The sequence below is a fragment of the Argentina silus genome (assembly GCF_951799395.1).
Source record: "Argentina silus genome assembly, chromosome: 13".
NCBI lineage: Eukaryota > Metazoa > Chordata > Actinopteri > Argentiniformes > Argentinidae > Argentina > Argentina silus.
The window spans coordinates 17,979,468-17,999,707 of record NC_139667.1 but is presented as its reverse complement, the minus strand read 5'-3'; the positions used below and the strand labels follow the sequence as shown (position 1 = coordinate 17,999,707).

The window sequence follows — 20,240 nt, the reverse complement described above, 5'->3', positions numbered from 1 at the left end:
TCATGATCATTGAAGTCCTTGAAATACTTCTATCCACCAAAATCACTTTACAAAGCAAGAAAACAAATACTTGTTTATTCTTTCCAAATGCAACAGCATTTTAGACATTTTTATTTACATTTAAGACACAGTGGTTAGCATCGTGTTGATCAACTGCCACGAAAATCTATACACCTGCAGCTCATATCAAATTAATGTTGTTAGCTATAGACTGAAGCGATCTGTGTAAATAAAGTACAGTAGTTAAACACAAAAGGAGAGATTTATTCTGGGAATTGAAATGGTATATATATATATATATATGTCTGTACAAAACATACATTTGGACATGTCTAACGATATGTGTGAGTATATGTCTTCAAGTTCATAGAATTATCTTGTTTGAAGATTTTTGCGCATGAAAACAGACATCTTGGAAATAGAATAGTAAAATGCAAGAGATTCTCAGAAAAAAACAGCATGAAAACAGGCCCGAATTCTCAGCAGAACTTAGTGGTTCTTTGGTATGCTCCGGTACTGTCAATGTTGTGGGACCAAAGAGATACGAATGAATTGTTGAATTAGAATTGTGTTCTTTGCAATAAGATACTTGTATTCTTTCACAAACTTAAAAAACTTGAAAAGCATCCTTTGTGCATTGTATACCTAGCCTTGATGTTGTCTCCACATGTGTATACATAATACTATAGCACTATGGTTTAGTAGTTTTTCTTTTAGTAGTGCCTCGGAAATTCCAAAGAGTGATTTGGTTTAGGAGTTTCATTAAAATATTGAAGTTCGCAGCACAATGCAATGTGAACTACAATGCCCTGGGGCCCTCGTTAGAGCTACTTCACAGTGCCATTCTTAGGCCCACGAAGGAGCATCATCAGAGAGCAATAGTGTGGGTTCCATGGAAGAGCTCAGTGTCCTATTACAGAACTGCACCAGAGAGCTCTGAAGGCCAAGAAGGAGCTGCGTCACAGAGCTCTGAGGACCACAGCAGAGCTGCTATAGAATGTCAAGGCCCACTTTGGTACTCCATCACAGAATCTCCAGCGACCATCTTTGGGTCTGCTTTTTCTCATCAAACGTGTGGAGAATCACTTGGCTTTTGTCATACGATTGACCGCCTGTGAAAAAAAACACAAAAAGCAAGTCAGTATCTCTCTCATTGTGCAATAAGCATGTGATGCTAATGCTCAGATTATTTATTATACTCTTTTTCATATTTGTTATTGTAAAGGTGGAACAAGTGGGCATTGGTACCCTACATGCTAAACTGAACTGCAATGCCTAAACCTACCACCAGATGGGGGCAGAGTATAAGTACTGAACTGTTTTCAAAGGCTCATGCTACAGGAAAACAATATGGATAATACTGTATTCTATGAAAGAAAACACTGAATACAATTCACATAAAGTAGGATTATGGTCAAGACATCATGACATCAGTCTAGTATGGAAGTAGTAAGTAGATATCTATGGCCCTGTTGTCTAAACCATTGACAAGCCTCAAAAGTCTTTGCTCTCCTCACCTCCTTCTCAAAAACACATTGGAAGAGAAGGTCTGAGGGGAGGAACCTCTGACCTTCTCTTCCAATGGCTTTTGAGAGGGAGGCGAGGAGAGAGGGCGTGGGGAATCGAGGAAAAACGTTTGAGATTCAGCCTGTCACTCATAGCTTTAAACCCAGATGAACCAGAGAGAGCAGGAGAGGTAATTTCACCTTTGACCTCCAGGACCAGGTCAGGTTTGAGATGGCAGCGCACCAGGCCGTCGGGGGTGATGCTCCACAGCTGGTTCTCTTTCCCCTGCTCTGATGACACATTCAGCCTGCAGCCCGACATGACAACACTCCCCGATGTTTCCAGGCAACAGTCCTCTATCATCTGTAAAGACAGAGGGGTTGAGGGTTCAGGAATGGGCATAGTCTTTGTTATCTGTGACAACTGACTATTGTAGAATACACTGTGTCAATAAAGTTGGTTTCGATTTGAGTACGTCAGTGACAGTGCCTCAAAACAAGTGGTATGAAAAAAAATATTTACATAGTTTCATATCACATGTTTTGACCCTATCCCACTGACCCTGTGATACTCAAATCAAAGAACTGGCTTCCTTTTTCCTCATTTCATAAGGCATCAGGAAGCCAGTTCGGAAATGTTTGAGGTGGTGGGATGGAATGAAAATGGAGTGGAAAAAGGGTGTGAATTGAATGAAGGGAATGAAGAGGGATTTCCTCTTTAAAGTCCTTATTTAAAGCATGCTAACATGCTAATACCACTCCCATTTAGTCAAACTGCTAAGTTAAAGTGCTAAACTGTAGCTATTAGCGAAGAATTCGAAATATTGGGTGATTGACTCGACCAGTCTTTTTCTGGGTGTCAAAAATTGTAAATTGAGTGAAGTGTCCCTTTAATGGCATACCTTGCAGTGTAACTTGCTGTCGCGGTAGAGCCACACCTGCTCCACTCCCCCAGTCTCCTCCAGAGCCTGCACCCGCATCAGCTTAGTGTCATCCGGAGGCCCTGTCAGGGACATCAAACACCCTGTCTCCCTACTCCGCAGACGCAGGTACACCTGCTTCTGTGGGTGGAACGCAACAGCAGAACACACAGATAGCCTGAGTTAGTTTGCGCTTGGATTTGACTTCTGTAAAGGATAAAGACTTTTCCTTTATTTTTTGTAATATGTCCCATTAGTGAGCACCTCATTTGCATTCTTTATTACTGAGTATGCGTAATTGATTTGATGTCTCACCAAACAGTGGACATGATCATTAATCGTAGGGCTGGATCCTAACATGGGATGGACTCACGTAATGTGCATTTTTGACCTCCACCATGCATTGATGTCAAAGGATTATAGAGTCTAGTTATGCACACAGCTCAGTTAGGATGTAGCCCATTAATTGGGGAAAAAATATCAGTTATGACTTTGAAATGGAACCATTGCAGTCATACCTGTAACAATGGGCGCAGGGATCCTATTCGCTGCCAGCTGCTGAACTGGCACCAATCACCGACCTCACTGGGCTGCAGCAGGATCTGTCGCCCACGGTAGTTACAACCCTCGTACAACACCCACCTGTAGAACAAACCAAACGCACACAATTAAGAGTCCTTAACCCTAACCGTACAAATATAAAACATTAGACATTCTATTCTAAATATCAAGGTATAGAAAGTGAATAGAATGAGCAAATGTTGTATACAATTCAATTTTATTCTTAGGCAATTAGGTAGACTTCACTGCATGGAATCTTCCTCCATGTAAATCATTTGTGTTTACACTGCTATACAGTATGTCTCCCTTGCCTCTGCCTGTGTGAAAATGTTTCACCACATCTGACAGGCACTCCTCATATGGGCTTCGTTACCAAGGCTAAGCTAACACTGTCTGAGGGAATTTCATGTGACACTGTCAAACATATGCTGATCATGTTGAAAGCCCAGTAGGGAAACTACTTAGGTCAATTGCAACCAAAATTCAGACACGGGATGACGATAAACTGGAGTTAAATCAGATAAAAATAAGAGAAAATATTGTGATCCTATCACTTTCCATTCATCTTTTAACTCACGCTTTTAGTTTGCAGCTATGACAAGAGAAACTGGAAGTCTTAACGCAGCTCATTGGAGCTCAGAGAACACAGATCAAATGTTTGGTTGCTATTGGCCCCTTTGTTGTTGGAAAGGTTGCCATTGGACTATAGGTGGTTAGACACAGTGCTTCAACTGAGTGGAGGTACGGCAAGACATTTGTGATGAATAAAATCAATAAAATAAGGCTAAAAAAATTACTTACATTCCTCCTTCCACCACTAGGGAGCGTATGCGCCCGTCAACCCCAGCTTGTTGCAGGCTCACTTTTTCACCCGATATTACCACCCTACGACCTTTACAGCCGACCTTACAGAACAGAGTGATGGAGGGCAGAGAGAACTCCTGAGAGAGAGAGAGAGAGAGAGAGAGAGAGAGAGAGAGAGAGAGAGAGAGAGAGAGAGAGAGAGTAGTAGTGATTAACTTGGATGGTATAAATCTGTGTGCAAAAACATAGCACACACTGTTACCTCCATACCAACAAAAGAGAGGTCCAGGGAGGTCAAAAATGGATGGCATACTGTACTGTACGTATTCACACACACACACACACACACACACACACACACACACACACACACACACACACAGCCCTACCACCCTCACTACTCACATGTCCCACAGTCTGTATGGAGCGGATGGTAGAGTCAGGTCCCAGAGAGCCGATAGCCTCTGTGTTGGGGTAGTCTCCCTCTTCCAGGACATACATGCGCTCTGTAAACTGAGCCCCTTCATACACCACCCAGCTGAAACATAGCACAGACACACACAGTCAACTGCAATCTCCCGGTCTTATGTCTTGTTAGGGTATCTCCTACATAAGTCCACATACTGTACTGTATTGTTCAATGCACAATGTTTTTTTTTATGTTAATTACTGTGGTGGGCCACCCAATTCACAAATACAGCTTGTTTTAATGTATCATTTTGTGTTCACCAATGCTATTCTCATTCCGACCTTGTGAAATGCAACAACCTCTCAACAAATCTCAGAAGAGGTGCAAAGCCTTCTTCAACATTACCTGTGATCTAAGCAGTATCGACATTGACATGCAGCATTTGAAGGTAATGTTGTGGCACAGTACTCACTTCCCAGCCATTACTCGAAAGGACAACGGGGTAAAGTCCTCCTCCAGCGCTCCCACACTGTCTTCCAGGACCACGACCCTACCCTGGAACCTAGGTTCAGAGAACAGCCGCACCTATACAGGAGAAAGACAGTGAGAATAGAAGATTAGAACTGAGATTATCATACCGCAGAATTCTAAGAACATTTTATTTGGGGGACTTTATTATGATATCTGTTTATACTGATTCATACCTGTTTATACTGTTCATACGGCATTCCATATTTATTCTGCTATTTACTCTAATGTTACTGTTAATACATATACCTAGACTGCATTGCCTATACAGCTCATATGCTGCTTACACTGTTCATACTGCATCCTATTTATTCTGCTATAATGCTACTGCTAATTCATTTACTGCTTACACTGCACTACTTATACTATACTGCACTATTATACTGCTCATATACTGCACTACCTGTATATACTGTTCACACTGCACTTTTCTGCTTTTTTGCACTTCTGGTTAGACGCTAACTGCATTTCATTGTCTCTGTACTTGTACTCTGCACAATGACAATAAAGTTGAATCTAATCTAATATCTGTGGCCTATACTTGTGTCAGCTGTCGATAGCAAGTCACCTTTCATACCTAAAGTGCAAGAGAACCAAATATTACATGATTGAACTCACCTTGAACTTGCTTGATCCAGGCAGGTTCTCCTAAAAGTAACAAAAATAAGAAATCATGGAAGCTGTTCTGAATGGGCACTAGATTTAGGCTACAACCTCAAGAGTAACCCACAACTAACCTCCCAACAGTTCAGAACCATGCAATATAAATACTCTTAAAGGAGTATAGTACTTGACTCAAAAACCTTTTTCGAGTATATTCCTCATCAGTCTACCATAAGTATGGAGTTAATACACTGTCATAATTATGTTAGCATGCAGCATATAATGCGAAAGTGTGAACTACTGTATGTTTTGTGGCTGCACACCAATCTGGATGCATGTCACTTTTTTGTGGTTTCAAACACCGATCTGCAAGCATGGAACTTTGTATGGTCCCAAAATATACTTGAAAATTAGTTTTGGAGTAAAGTGCATCTAGATTAGACTTGTAATACATTACAACAGTCTTTCTATAATACTGCCATTCAGTGTTATTGTTCCTTACCTGTAACACAGGTTGCACTGCAGAGATCTTGTTGTTCTGAGCTCCCCAGTCCTCCGGGCTTCCATAGAGGCCTTTCTCTAGAACGTAGAGCTCTCCAGAGAACCCTGGTTTCTCGAATGCAACCCATCTGTCAAAAAAAACCACACAGAACATGTTCGAACTCGGATGAGCACTTTGAAGATATACCATTAAATCCATATGATTTCTGAAAAGGTGCTGTCGGATATTATAGAAGAAAATATTTAGCAAATCGCAGTATTAGGTTTAATATGACAAGCAGAATTCAAACAAAGGTCTCCTGCACGGAAGACCCAAGTGTCTACCATTAGGCCAAGAAGACATCTTGAAGTTCCAAGGCCGACACTTGAGTTTAGATGACTCAGCCTCTGCTACATTAACATTGCCATGAGGGGATGCTGATGGAGGCAGAAATCGGAGAACAGGCTTATTTAATGCATGGAACATGTGTTTGATACCATTCCTCATTCCATTCCATGCGTTGCAATGAGCCCGTCCTCTGATTCCTACCTCCACCAGCCTCTACTGATTGGCATATCATAACACTTAAAGCAGTGTGTACAGTATGAGCCTTTGTTACGCCCAAACCCCCTGGTGGTAGGGGACCGCCGGCGCAACACAGGACAGTGAGAGCATGAACGAAGGAGACCAGCGACAACCAAAAATCTGTTCAATGATAATTTATTTGCAGCAGCACGGGACACAGAGAACGAGACACAACATAGACCCAACCCCCTGAGCTATGCAGCGACGACTAAAGGAAAAACCCCAGGAAAAAACTAAATCTAAACTTATAACTCAAAAACAACCCCAAAGCTAACCCCCTAAACAAATCCCCATGACCGGCGCCGAAGCACCTAAACAATACAAGGGTTAGCGTCGCCGCTCTAACTGATGTACTAATACAAGGGGTACCCTACGTGTGTGCAGGACAAGATGTAAACCTGCAGGTTTGTAACTAATTACCCTATCTCTCGAACTCTGTGCCCAGCTGAAAAAAGAAGAGAAAAAAAACAAGGCTTACAAAAAGGTAAACAAACTGAAAAATAAACCAAGTGAAAACTCAGGAACATAAAATACATCCTAAACAAAGTATCAAAAAACAAAAGGAGAGCTGCCACCTCTCTAACTTAGCCAAACCAAATGAGGACTGCCACTCCTCTTGAGGAACCAAACAATAACTTAAATAGGGTGTGGTAGGGGTTAATTGATGGACAAATGAGGACTTGATTGAAGGATCCCAGCTGCCAGGCATTCCCACTGATTCACCTGACAGGAGGGACCTACTGGAACACAAGAGAGAGAAAACACAAACAAACAAAACACCCCAGGTCTAACAGAAAAAGACCTCTCCACCCGTAACAGCCTTACTCCGGCTCTACGTCTGCTGTGTGCCATTATAACCCAAATCAGTGGCTGTAACTCTATCCAAACAACCAGCCCCGGCTTTTGAATGGCAGTAAAACAACCAGCCAGGTGTGTCACCCAGGGAAAACTGATTGATTAATACCAATCAATTTGCTTGAATGCCAAACGCTATTTGAGTATTGTTGCTGACCATGTGCATCCCTTCATGGCAACAATTTACCAATTAAATAAAACATCTTTGGGATGTGGTAGAATGGGAGATTCACAGCTTGAAAGTGCACCTGAAAAATCTGCAGGAATTGCATGATGCAATCATGTGGAAATACAGTAACAAAGGTTAGCCTACTCTGTTAAGTACCATCTTTATGGTGATTACATTCTGGTATGTTTTGGATCATTGCCACCCCTTTCTTACAGTAAATGAAACATTTACAAAGCATATGCAGTTTTGACCAGGGTTGAATCCTTACATCCTAATCTCCTCTCTAAGAATCCTTGCCCTCAGAAAGTGATCTAATTTCTAAAGCTATTGTCTACCCTTCGGTATCCATTTCCTGGGCGTGATATTCACAGCCTTCTTTCAGGTTTGTGCCCTCTAGGGTTGTGTGTGTGTGTGTGTGTGTGTGCGTGCATGCGTGTGTTTGCAAAGCTTACCTTCACCCTGGCTAATGATTGGAAACAGGATAGGAGTGGCAAACACCCATATACGTAACTAGCACTCCCAAAGCTCACCAGTGCAGGTGTGACTCACAAGATTTCCCTACTTCCTATTTTATAATACAAAGAACCACGAATCAAATCTCTACAAGACATGGAAGCCAAAATTATGAAATATTATTGATGTATAAAAATGACAGAGATGAGAGACTTACACGCCACCCAGAATACTGATGGACTGTGTTTTCTGTCCGAAGCGCGTGCCCTCCATGTTAGTGACAGGCACCAGCAAGTCCACGTTGACCCCCCTCTCCCCAAAGTTCATCTCACTGAACATCTTCAGGTGTGGAGACAGGAAATTCTGCAGGAAGGATGTAGACGCAAACGACCACTCAACTGATTATTCATACTTTTTTATCATGTCCAAACAAGACCATTCCTTTGACATGCAGTAGATCAAAGTGGCAATTTATAGCTTAGTCAGGTACTTCTTAACCCATGAACAGCACAGCACAGTTTTACTTGCTCTTCCCTGTTCCATCATGACTACAGCAAAAAGTGTAAAAAAGAAAAGGAACAGTATTTTTCCTTGAATTTTTGGATACTTGTGCTGGAGAAACACTTTAACTCATGAATATAGTGCGTTCACTTGGGTCCAAACAGATGGAGGGTCCAGTACTTACGGTGAGTATAGGGCGTAGTGACAGGAGCCGGTCCCCGTACCCTCCCCAGTCCTTGCAGTCTCGGTACTCTCCCTCCTCCAGGACATACTGTTGGCCCTCAAACTCTGGCTCATCATAGCCCACCCAGCTACAGACACACACACACACACACACACACACACACACACACACGCACACACACACACACACGCATGCACACACACACACACACACACACACACACACACAATTAGAATTGACAAGAGCACTGGAAATACTGTTTAAAATTTAACAGACAATTCATCTGTGTGTTAATTGCACTAAAGTTACATGGTCAAATCTGACTTATTTTACTGTATAGCAATACTCTGTGATTAGGCGACCCACAATAACTCATGCTGCCTTAAAAAAAAACACAATTGATACTTACAGCCCACCAAGGATCTTGATAGATCCCACAGAACACAATCTCTTTCTCCTTCTCTCCTTCTCTTTTCCTTCTTCCTCCTCTTTCTCTTCCTCTCCCTCTCCCTCTCCCTCTCTCAAATCATTCACATCCCAGTCAATCTCCACACACTCGCCGCTGAAGCACGCCTTCTCGTACACCAGCGCCTGGGGAGGAGAAGGGGTTAAAGGTGAGCCCGGTGTTCTGAGATGGGCAGTGTGCTCTTGCCTATGCCTGTCCAAGGCCAGATTGGTCCTCATACCACACATTCCAGCACCCAGGGCCAAGTGCTGTAACCACGGACATATCTTACATCTGTCTGTCAGTTTAGTACTCGGGCAAGAGGTATACTACAGGTGGACTTTCATATAAATCATGCATTTCTATGTTAACTAAAGGCTATACATTGTCCACATACAGAATATATCGAGCAAGACATTCTTTTGATTGAGAAATTGTTCACTGACTGCCACATAAAACCCAAACACCCTAACTAGGTGAATATTAATGAGCTGAAACACTGGTTTCCTGTCAGATCAGCTTTCATCCTGCTTGTCGAAATAACCTCAAATGTTCTAATCTACATTGGCATATTGTCACTCCCCGTTAGCAACAGAATTTCTACAAGCATACACGCATAAGCATACATCAAACTGCCAGGTACAAGCATAGTCAAACTGTGAGGGCAGGGCATGGCAGGGCAGGGCAGGGCAGGGCAGGGCAGGGCACACATAGTTCTTTCACAAGCCAATAGGCCTACACCTGCCACAACAGACTGGTCTGTTTCACAATGGGAGAAGATTGCATCAGTACTATCATAATAGGTCATGACAGCTACTTCTAGTCTTGATTCATTTCAGAGTGGAGTGGACTTGACAAGTATTTCTGATATGTGTGGGGGACTTGCAGTGGTCGAGACATTGACTACTTACAGTAGTCTTTGACAGCACCCTTTAACATTGATAGGATACTTTTATTTTCTTTAACCCTTATTTATGCAAGGAGACCTTACTGAGACCTCAGTCTCTTTTTACAGAAGAGCCCAAGGTCACAAGGTACATGGCAACAGGGAAGAAGATAAAAGAAAGATCCAGACAGACAAAATCCCACAATATTTCAACAAAATGAAACAGAGTTGGAAAAAATTTAAATATACAAAAGAATGAATGGAAAAAAAGAAAATAATAACAACAACGATATAAACCCTTAAGATATAAGCACCACCTACATTAAAAAAAGCAATATAGATAACAGACAAAAGCAATAGAAACAGCCAAAGCAATAGAAATAGACAAAACAATAGGCAAATATGGTATCAGAGCATAGGAGTTCACAGTGGTAAAAGCCTACCTTTACTTCATAAGGATGTTCCACCTTTATTCCTCCCTGTAAAAAACACACAAAAAACATATTTCATATACTAGTGGGCTATTCCTATGTCTATTCAACTATCTGAGAAAATCATGTCTACCCGTCTCTTAGAAAAGTATGTTATGTTACTATGTTTTTTTTTTTATAACACTTTATTACCCTGATTGTGCCAGTGTGCCAAAGGAAAGTTAACATTTTATTCAAATGTAATGGACAATAAAGTTTTCTTATCTTATCTTAAACATAAATGACCTTTAGTTAATTATCTTAGTAAACCACAAACATATTTAAAATTCAGAGGGAAATGTGATTCTGTTTTATCTTTGTCAGTACCATTTTGAGGGGTTTGAGAGATCCAATGAAGGGCTGCGGGAAGCCCCAGGACTCTGGACAGGGGAACTCTCCCACCTCCAGAACCGCAAGGAGACCCCCAAATCCAGGGTCACTGTATACCAGCCAGCTATGGACACACACACACACACATTTCCTGATTTTAGGTAAGAATACCTCAAAACAAATAGCTGAAGATGGCTGCAGTACAGGCCTGGCAGAGCATCACCAGAGAATATAGTTGCTAACAACATTAACAAAAACAACGCAATGAAGCAACAATGCAAATAGACACTAGAGACAACATGCTAAATGCTAGTTTACATACAGCATCCATTTGAACAAGAGCATGCCTGCTGAAGTGAATATGTAGGTTCATGATCACTTTTTAAATTATAATGTTTTGAACCTAAAACCCCCTTCACAAGTCCTATTATCCTGGAATGCAAATAATGTGCACCATAAGCATCCTAGAACTGTGAGTTAGTTCAACAGAAATGATAATGGTTACTCTTTAAAAATAACTGACATTGAATTCAGACGATGGTTGTCTCAAGCCAAAACACTGATGTGAAAAGCAGTGTTGTGAACAGAACTTACACTCCTGAGTGGACCTTAATGGAACCAGTGTTCTGCGGGATCCCGTAGGAGCCGATCTCAATGGTGTCATCGCAGAATGATGACATCCTCCCCATGCCGTTCACCTCAGCGAACAGGTCAATCTGAGGTAAACTGTAGTCCTGTAGTCCAAAATACATAGACCATTGACTTACATGCTGTAAGCTGATATTAGTGCCCATAGAAATTGATTCATTATACAATGGATAACAGAGAAACAAAGGGTCCTCCAAAACTGATTTCAAAAAATAATTTCAAAGTGTATATTTTAAAGAAAGATAGAATAGAAAGAGTATGGTACACAGACTAAATTCTTATTCCCACAATTCTGAGAGAGAACCAGAACAAAGAGAGTTCAAGAGAGTATAGAGATGAATAAATGAATGGGAGACTGAGAAAATGAAGGAGAATGAATACATGAATGAGTGACAGTGAAGGAGAGAGAGAGAGAATGTTTTCAGCATTAGGGTCTCACCCTCACTGCCAGTCGGATAGAGCCGATGACCATGGGTGACGTTGGCACAGGCTGGCCCATGTCGTCCAGTTCCCCGGGGGTCTGCACCTCTGCCCACACATTCAGCAGCTCCATAGGCCCCTCCTCCAGGGCGATGGCACGCCCCTGGAACCCTGGCTTCTCATACAAGAGCCAGCTACATGAAACAGGAAGTGATGCAAAACTGTACTAGTCTGTACATGGTAAAATAATCAGCTTACCCTACCCTAATGGTGAGTCATTTAGGATTTAAGTTGAATAGTCAGATAAGATACTGTTCAGATATTCATCAAAATGAGAACTCTTAAGGAACTCTGTTTCAATAATTATTATAACTAACTACTAAACAATGGGTTATTCCTTTGGCATCTCTTTGGGTGAGTGAATGAATGAGGGATGAATCTTGTCATCCACAGACAAAATCTTACCATCCTCTGATGGCCCTGACTGAGATGACAGGAGACAGTTTTATCATGGTAGCATCCTGAACATCACTGAACACCTCATAGGCCTCTCCTTCAAACTGAGCATGCTCATGGATCACTATCTGTACCAGGATATAGAACACAAAGTAGTTATTTATTTTACAACATTGTTTTCACAAGTATCTACCTGAAATGATGTATTCTCTGGTATTTCAAGAGCATTCAACACAATAAGTAACAGGTACAACATGACATGCATTATATCATACTAGACGTTTAGTTGTTCACAAAGTTACACATACCTTTCCAGGCCGTTTGTGGAACCCTCTCACTTCTGGTTTCTGCAAAGGGAAAAGGAGCATTTAAGAGAAAAAGAGAAATAACCTATATATTTCCTTCCAGCTACTGTAGAAACACTAGAGAAACACTGTAGAAACAAATAATTCCCTGTTAAATACTTGCAGTGCTTCCGAAGATGAGTATTGAGTGTGTTGTTTTTAACAAACCATCATTGTTCTACAGGAAGTAAAATTGCATCTCCCTTATGATCATGCAAACAAACAATAGAGTTATATGCAGGTTTATGCATTTAAGAGTGACACTTGAACAGAGAGCATGAGATCATATGCATCCTTTTAACTTCACTTGCAAAATATCATAACTTTGTTTTTGGGAGCTAGAACTTGTAAACAGATTAGAACTTGTGAGGACACCAGTCCTTGGTACAAGGTGAATGTTTCTGAAGTGCTTGCCCAGCCACATATAATAATGCCTTGCGGGTCAAAACTCATTCAGTTGTAAAAATGAATCATTCTCCTGTCAGCAGGTAGACTTTGACATTGTGCTGAGAGAATAGGAGAGATTATGGGCAAGTAAGGACAACCAAGTCTCAATCATGCACATAGCTGTTCACTTTCACTAGCTGTGAAATATACCTCTCATTCAGCTTCATTAAAAGGAAAAATAGCCTTGCTTACAGTACGAAAAAGAAAGACTATAATTTGAGTAAAAAATAAAGACTGCTGAAATGGTATAGAAAGGACGTATATTGTCTGAGGGGGAAATGATCACCCCTGAAACAGTTCTGAATGATAGAACAGGGAAAAGGGAACATTCAAAAGCAGTATGTAAATATCCACTACCACAATGTCAACTCAGCACCAAAGCCTATTCAGTACCACTGTCAGCTTAGCCTGGTCATTTATATCCAACACAATAATCATATCCCTCAGTTCATTTCATACTTCATCTACTCTTACCTGTGTTTTTGCTGCTGGGAGGCCATTCAGGGGGGCCTGCTTGATATCATTGGTGGCTAGAGGTAGTCCTGCAAGGCCCTTCATGCCCACATCTGAGATAGGGAGTCCAGTAGTCTGACCCAGGTCCATAGCAGTATTATCCTTAGCACACTGTGTTGTACTCTGAGTGGAGCTAGCTGAAGCTCCTGACTCTCCTTTGTCCTTCTTGATGTACTTCTGGAGGTGATCAGGCAGCTTTATCTCCGTGAACGAGGGAACAGGGGGAGGTGGTGAGATGAGGCTGATAATTGAGTCATCAGCTGCACCTACAACCACACCCACACCAATGTCTGGATCCATGCTGTTCCCACTCGCCTTGCCTGGCAGTGCGCCAGCCTGGGACGAAGGCACCGTTCCATGCTTCCCAATGAGAGGGAGCTCCTGGATAGTCTGGCTGGGTGGAGGGGCATCTTTTGGGGCTGAGGTTGAGTATTCTTTGGTCCTCCTTGAGGACCTGGGGGAAGTCATGTTGGAGAGGATGGACATCCTCTCTAGCCGTGAAGTGAATTTCCTGTGTTCTTCCCCATTCTTTTGCTTCTTTATGCTCTCTACCTCAATTTTAACCTTCTCTGTCTCCTCCTGTTTGCTGTCAACTTGATCCCTTGGTTTTTCCCCAGTCCTGGATGTAGTGTGGATGCTTCTGAAGACAAGGCTCTCCTCTGCTCCTGCCCTTTTCGCCTGGGTTTTCCCTTTCCTATCCAAGGCCTGTTTCTTTATCACCATGGCTGGCGAAAGGTCCTTCAAACCTTTATTCTTTTTGCTCAGGCCAAACTGAAAAGTATCTGGGTCAAACGACTTCTCGAATCGGTCCTCTTTGATGGCGGGCAAGGCGAAGGGTGGTAAGGGCATCTTGGCATGGCCGTGCCTCTTTGGGGGCAGGGAGAAGGGAATGCCCCCTTCCTTGATGCTCCTAATGAAGTCGTTCACGTTGTCCGACTCAAGGTCCTCACTAGCCGAGGCGCACAGCCGCCTCTTGGTTTTCTTCTTCTGGTCACATTTGGGGCGTTGCTCCACGTCTAACCAGCTGGAGGGAGAGTCCTGCTTCAGCTGGAGAGCTTGGGGCGGAGAGGGGGGTTTCAAAGAGGTTGGGGGGTGAAGGGACACCTCCGCCTTGGGGGTCATCTTTGAAGGTTTAGGTAGATCATGAAGGACCAAGACCTTCTCCTCCTGAGCTTTGGTGCTCTTTGTGGTCTTTGTTTCCTGTTTTGTGTCTGTCTTAGTGGTTGTGTTTTCAGATGCTGGCTTAATCGGTACAGGTACTTCCTCTTGTTTTGTGCCTTTCTCCTTCACTTCCTGATCCTCTGTGATTATGGTCTTTGTTTCCTGTTTTGTGTCGATCTTAGTAACTGCACTTTCAGTTGTAGTCTTGCTTATCTTGTCCTTTTGTTTTGTACCCTTCTCCTTATTCTCCTGAGCATTTAGGATTATGGGCTTTGATCCTTGTTTTGTGTCCTCTGTCTTTGTAATTGTGTTCTCGGGCACTGCCTTGCCCACTTTATCCCCTTGTTTAGTGTCTTTCTCTGGTCTGCTAGATGCATCTGCCAAATTCTGTGAGGGAGGCTCTTTGTTGAGGTGGACCTCATCATTCTCAACTGGTTTCTGATCAATCACAGTTTCTGTTAGAACTTCTGAGGCTTTCCTTGGCTGTCTGACCATCTCCTCTGCTTTCTTTCCCTCACTCTGTACCCCACTCTCTTTCACAGATTCTAAGGAGTACAACCTATCATTTTCAACAATTACTGTCTCTGGGGTTTGGATGAACAATTGCTTGTGCGATGTTTCCTCTAACCCAATCAAAGTGGGCTGTGTTGCCCTATCCTGACTCTCTTTGGTTTGAGCCGCTTTGTTGGTGGTTGTGGGTGAATTATCATCAGCCACATCCAAGCCATTTTCTACAGGCTGCTTCCTATTGCTAATATCTACACCATAATTTGTTATAGCCTCCACTGTGATTCCATTAGACTCATTACTCTTCTGATTAGCCTGGGTCTCAATGTCACTTGATATGCTGTCAGTCAACACAGGCTTGATGAATGCATCTCTTACTTCCTCATTGGCAGATATGTCTAAGGCTGACACAATAGGACTTGTCTCAGGTGGGCTTTTCTCTTGGATTACACCCAGGTCTACATTACCTGTCTGTGGTTTCTCTGCTATGGATTTCACTAGTTCTTTGTTACTCTCTGTATTGGTTGAGAAATCTAGTGCTGATTTGGTTGGTTGTTCCTCTGATACATAGTTATTTTCAATCTGTGGTGTACTTTCTTGTATAGATTTGGATTCTGGTTCCAGTTTTGCCTCAGGTTTACTATTGTTGCAGGCATTTACTGTTTCTCTTGTTTGAGTGGCAGGTGGTTGATCTGTTATAGCTTTTACAAACTCACTGACTGTCACTGTCTCTGTTGATGGGTCTGTTGTTGGGGTGGTCTGTTGCTCCTTTAGTTCAGAGTTATTTGTGACCAGCGACAGATTTTCTTGTACTGATTGAGATTTAGTGTCGGATTGTCTCTCAGTTTCACATATTGTTTTGTCATTCATTAAACTTTTGGTCTCAGTGACTAGTAGTTTATCAGCTACAGCCTCACAAATATGCTCATCACTACTCTGTCCTTTTGATGGCTGGTCTGTGGGTGCTGTTGTTGGCTGTGAGATATTTTTTACCAACGATCCATCCCCCTTTACAGATTCAGAAATTACCTGAGTAGATGTTGCTTCAACATCACTCCTAATGTTGTCGTCTACTGAATCAATGATGTCAGTGACCGCTTCCGCTACAATCTCAGAAGTCTTTGTAGTTGTCGGAGTGTTGAATGAATTCTGTTTGGTGTCTTCTTTGGGGGGTTTATCTTTGGATGTGGGGGATGTAGTGGGCTTAGGGGATTTCTTTATAGGTTTGCTGGGGCCGGGTTTTGCTTTGGTCAGGCTTTTCTGACGTGGCATTGGGAGCTTGCTAGCCGAAGATGCAGCATCGTTCAGATCTTTTACCGGACTTTTCAAGCTTGGTTGTGGTGATACCCTCCCACCATTCTTAGCTGTCTTGTCATTGGTGGGGAGTAGGGCCTCACTCCGTTCCAGGGCGGAGGGAATTCTGCTACTTCCTGATTCTCTTTCATTGCTTCTGGCCCTTTTGCTGCTGGTATTGCTGATTAGGCTTTGAGTTTTGCCATCTCTCTTCTTTTTGACTGGGGTTGAGGTGTGGTCAGGGGCTTTGGGTAGTCTGCTCTTTGGTATCAAGCTGTTGTTGGTATCCTGGAGTGTGTTTTCATGTTTTTTGAAATCATGGTTGGCCTCCGTCTGTTTGTCTGTTGAGTGAGTCGTGTCAGTGTTCTTCGCTTCAGGGTCTTTCTCTAGTCCGTTGACCAAGTTCACGGAATCAGTGTTCTCAGCTATCTTCTCTTTCTCTCTGTTGAGTGGCGGTGAGAAAGGGGTGGGGGTGTCACTCTCCTTATGGGCTGTGTTCTGATTGGTGGGCTGTTTTGGCATGTTTTTGAATGAAGGGGAAGGCAGCTGGCTTCCTGCTGGTGACACAACAGTTAGTCAGACAGGTAATAAGTAAGATTACTTCATCAGACAATTAGTAAGTGAGCTAGATAGTTTATATCTTTGTTACAATCATGCTCTTTTGGAAAAATAGAACTCTCCAGCTCTTTGAATATTTCAATTTTAATTCTCCATTGACGGCATCCGGCCTTTTAACAATGCTGATAACTACTGTACACACTATCACAAATGCCACTTATGTGCTAATGAAAATATAATAGCTAAATAGATGCTACACATACTATAATAATGCAATAAGCAACTATATTACTATGCAATAAGCAGTTACTTATGTAGTATGGAACAGCATGTTAATACAATGTTGTTACAAAAGTAATTACAGACTTTCTACACAGGTACAGGGGCAAATGTAAAGTGAGAAATAAATTGACTGCATAACAACTCATTAGAAAATGCCTGTCTTACCCTTTTCAGGAATCTCAGGCTCAGGGGACAGAATCTCATCTGTAGGCCTGTTCTCTGGGAGGGTCAGCTCTTGCTGCTTTGGACTGGTCGGTGTGGAGGGAATGCTGCTACTTGCTGATTCTCTTTCATTGCTTCTGGCCCTTTTAACTCTGGTATCGCTGATTAAGGTTTGAGGTTTGCCATCTCTCTTCTTTTTGACCTGGGTTGAGGTGTGGTCAGGGGCTTTGGGTAGTCTGCTCTTTGGTATCAAGCTGTTGTTGGTGTCCTGGAGTGTGTTTTCATGTTTTTTGAAATCATGGTTGGCCTCTGTCTGTTTGTCTGTTGAGTGAGTCGTGTCAGTGTTCTTCACTTCAGGGTCTTTCTCTAGTCCGTTGACCAAGTTCACGGAATCAGTGTTCTCAGCTATCTTCTCTTTCTCTCTGTTGAGTGGCGGTGAGGAAGGGGTGGGGGTGTCACTCTCCTTATGGGCTGTGTTCTGATTGGTGGGCTGTTTTGGCATGTTTTTGAATGAAGGGGAAGGCAGCTGGCTTCCTGCTGGTGACACAACAGTTAGTCAGACAGGTAATAAGTAAGATTACTTCATCAGACAATTAGTAAGTGAGCTAGATAGTTTATATCTTTCTTACAATCATGCTCTTTTGGAAAAATAGAACTCTCCAGCTCTTTGAATATTTCAATTTTAATTCTCCATTGACGGCATCCGGCCTTTTAACAATGCTGATAACTACTGTACACACTATCACAAATGCCACTTATGTGCTAATGAAAATATAATAGCTAAATAGATGCTACACATACTATAATAATGCAATAAGCAACTATATTACTATGCAATAAGCAGTTATTTATGTAGTATGGAACAGCATGTTAATACAATGTTGTTACAAGAGTAATTACAGACTTACTACACAGGTACAGGGGCAAATGTAAAGTGAGAAATAAATTGACTGCATAACAACTCATTAGAAAATGCCTGTCTTACCCTTTTCAGGAATCTCAGGCTCAGGAGACAGAATCTCATCTGTAGGCCTGTTCTCTGGGAGGGTCAGCTCTTGCTGCTTTGGACTGGTTGGTGTGGAGGGAATGCTGCTACTTGCTGATTCTCTTTCATTGCTTCTGGCCCTTTTGCTGCTGGTATCGCTGATTAAGGTTTGAGGTTTGCCATCTCTCTTCTTTTTGACCGGGGTTGAGGTGTGGTCAGGGGCTTTGGGTAGTCTGCTCTTTGGTATCAAGCTGTTGTTGGTGTCCTGGAGTGTGTTTTCATGTTTTTTGAAATCATGGTTGGCCTCCGTCTGTTTGTCTGTTGAGTGAGTTGTGTCAGTGTTCTTCACTTCAGGCTTTTTCTCAAGTCTACTGACCGACTTCACGGAACCAGTGTTCTCAGCTATCTTCTCTACGCTGGACTTTGTAGCTGGTTTGGCTAATACTTTAGTAGGTGATACCTCTTCTGACTGACTTGGCTCTTGATTTGGTTTTCTTTTTGAACTCACTCCCTTCACTTCAATAGAAGTAGGCTTTTGGTCTGTTTTGCTTGTAGCAACAGGGTATTTCATCATCAACTCTTTCGATTTAGGGACCTTTTGAGGTTTGGAACGAACCTCTAACACAGGCGCATCTACCACTGGGGTAGTTTCTGGTGCTATTGAGGTTTTTGATGCCACATCTGTCGAAGACTTTTTGGGGATTCTAGACTTGGGGCTGCCGGTACCCGTAACCTCTTCTGCTTTGCCAGCAGTGGGTTGGTCCTTTAACATAGGTGACATGGCCTCTGTTTTCCCCACGCCATCTTTAGGTGACATTTGTGCCACACTTGAAGTCCCCACCGTGTCTCCATCTGTGGGATCATTCTCCTTTGCCATGACACTTTTGGTATTGGGTCCAATCAAAAAAGATGGGGTCTTTGTTGCACTGGCTACGTTTGACCCAGTTCCAGTCCCTAATTTCTCCTCTTGTTTAGAAGGGGTGGTCTGGTCAGTGCCTTGGTCTCTAACCCCTGACTCCCCAGCATTTGACTGTGTTTCGCATCCCGGCATGGCTGAGGTGGGAGAGGCTTCACCCAGGTCTGAGATCTCTGAGGCGGTCCTTAGGTCATGGTCCGTACCCTCAGTTATCACTTCTGCATTGTCAACAAGATCATGGTTCGGTTGTTGCTTGAGTTCTACATTCACGTTTTTTAGGGTTGGTGGTCTGTGAAGAAAGAGCGATTGAGAAAGAGAGAGAGAGAGAGAGAGAGAGAGAGAGAGAGAGAGAGAGAGAGAGAGAGTAGTAGTAGTGATTAACTTGGATGGTACCAACAAGACGTAACTAAGACATAACACGATCAATGCATTCTTCAGATATGGGACAAGCCTCATACTCCACAATAAAACTAAACTGTCACACCAATACAGTCATAGTTTGTTAATAGGTATTTGGGTATGAATCTACAGAAACAGACAGCCAGACACCCTTATGAAGAAGTTCAAAGTGAATGTGAAAAACTGCTTTCACTTAAAAACTTTCTGAATTGTAAACACACTCCCTTCAGGTGTCAGTGGAGGACGATAAATCCATCATGGGTGAGTGAATTCCAAGCTTTTTCTAATTGATATATTTCTCATTTACTAATACTAAAACAAATCCTTGCACATAACACTTCATCAAAGGGAAAAATCAAGCTATTTCTATCACATTGATGTAACACAAATACATACAGAACCCCTAATAACATTACTGTAGGTCAGGGAATATGCTGGCTAAAGAGTTTTATGAAAGCTG

The 20,240-nt window shown here is 42.4% G+C and overlaps 1 protein-coding gene across 5 annotated transcripts in view; it reads right to left on the bottom strand.

The window, feature by feature from the left end:
* Positions 1-59: 59 nt before the first annotated feature.
* The window catches only part of crybg1a (crystallin beta-gamma domain containing 1a), a 42,542-nt gene continuing 22,361 nt past the window's right edge, over positions 60-20,240 (bottom strand). The window contains exons 4-25 of one of the 5 annotated variants that reach the window (XM_083682765.1): positions 18,466-19,670; positions 17,484-18,017; positions 16,631-17,035; positions 13,479-16,525; positions 12,522-12,560; positions 12,223-12,341; positions 11,777-11,951; positions 11,284-11,423; positions 10,687-10,813; positions 10,333-10,368; positions 8,968-9,149; positions 8,559-8,685; positions 8,091-8,236; positions 5,833-5,959; positions 5,346-5,375; positions 4,672-4,784; positions 4,196-4,328; positions 3,788-3,927; positions 2,944-3,067; positions 2,408-2,566; positions 1,707-1,869; positions 60-1,112 (exon numbers count right to left, since the gene is read on the bottom strand). In XM_083682765.1, the coding sequence (XP_083538891.1) occupies positions 1,024-1,112; positions 1,707-1,869; positions 2,408-2,566; positions 2,944-3,067; positions 3,788-3,927; positions 4,196-4,328; positions 4,672-4,784; positions 5,346-5,375; positions 5,833-5,959; positions 8,091-8,236; positions 8,559-8,685; positions 8,968-9,149; positions 10,333-10,368; positions 10,687-10,813; positions 11,284-11,423; positions 11,777-11,951; positions 12,223-12,341; positions 12,522-12,560; positions 13,479-16,525; positions 16,631-17,035; positions 17,484-18,017; positions 18,466-19,670 (7,360 nt within the window). In that variant the 3' untranslated portion in view covers positions 60-1,023. The other 4 variants (XM_083682762.1, XM_083682763.1, XM_083682764.1 and 1 more) reach the window with 4 other exon arrangements.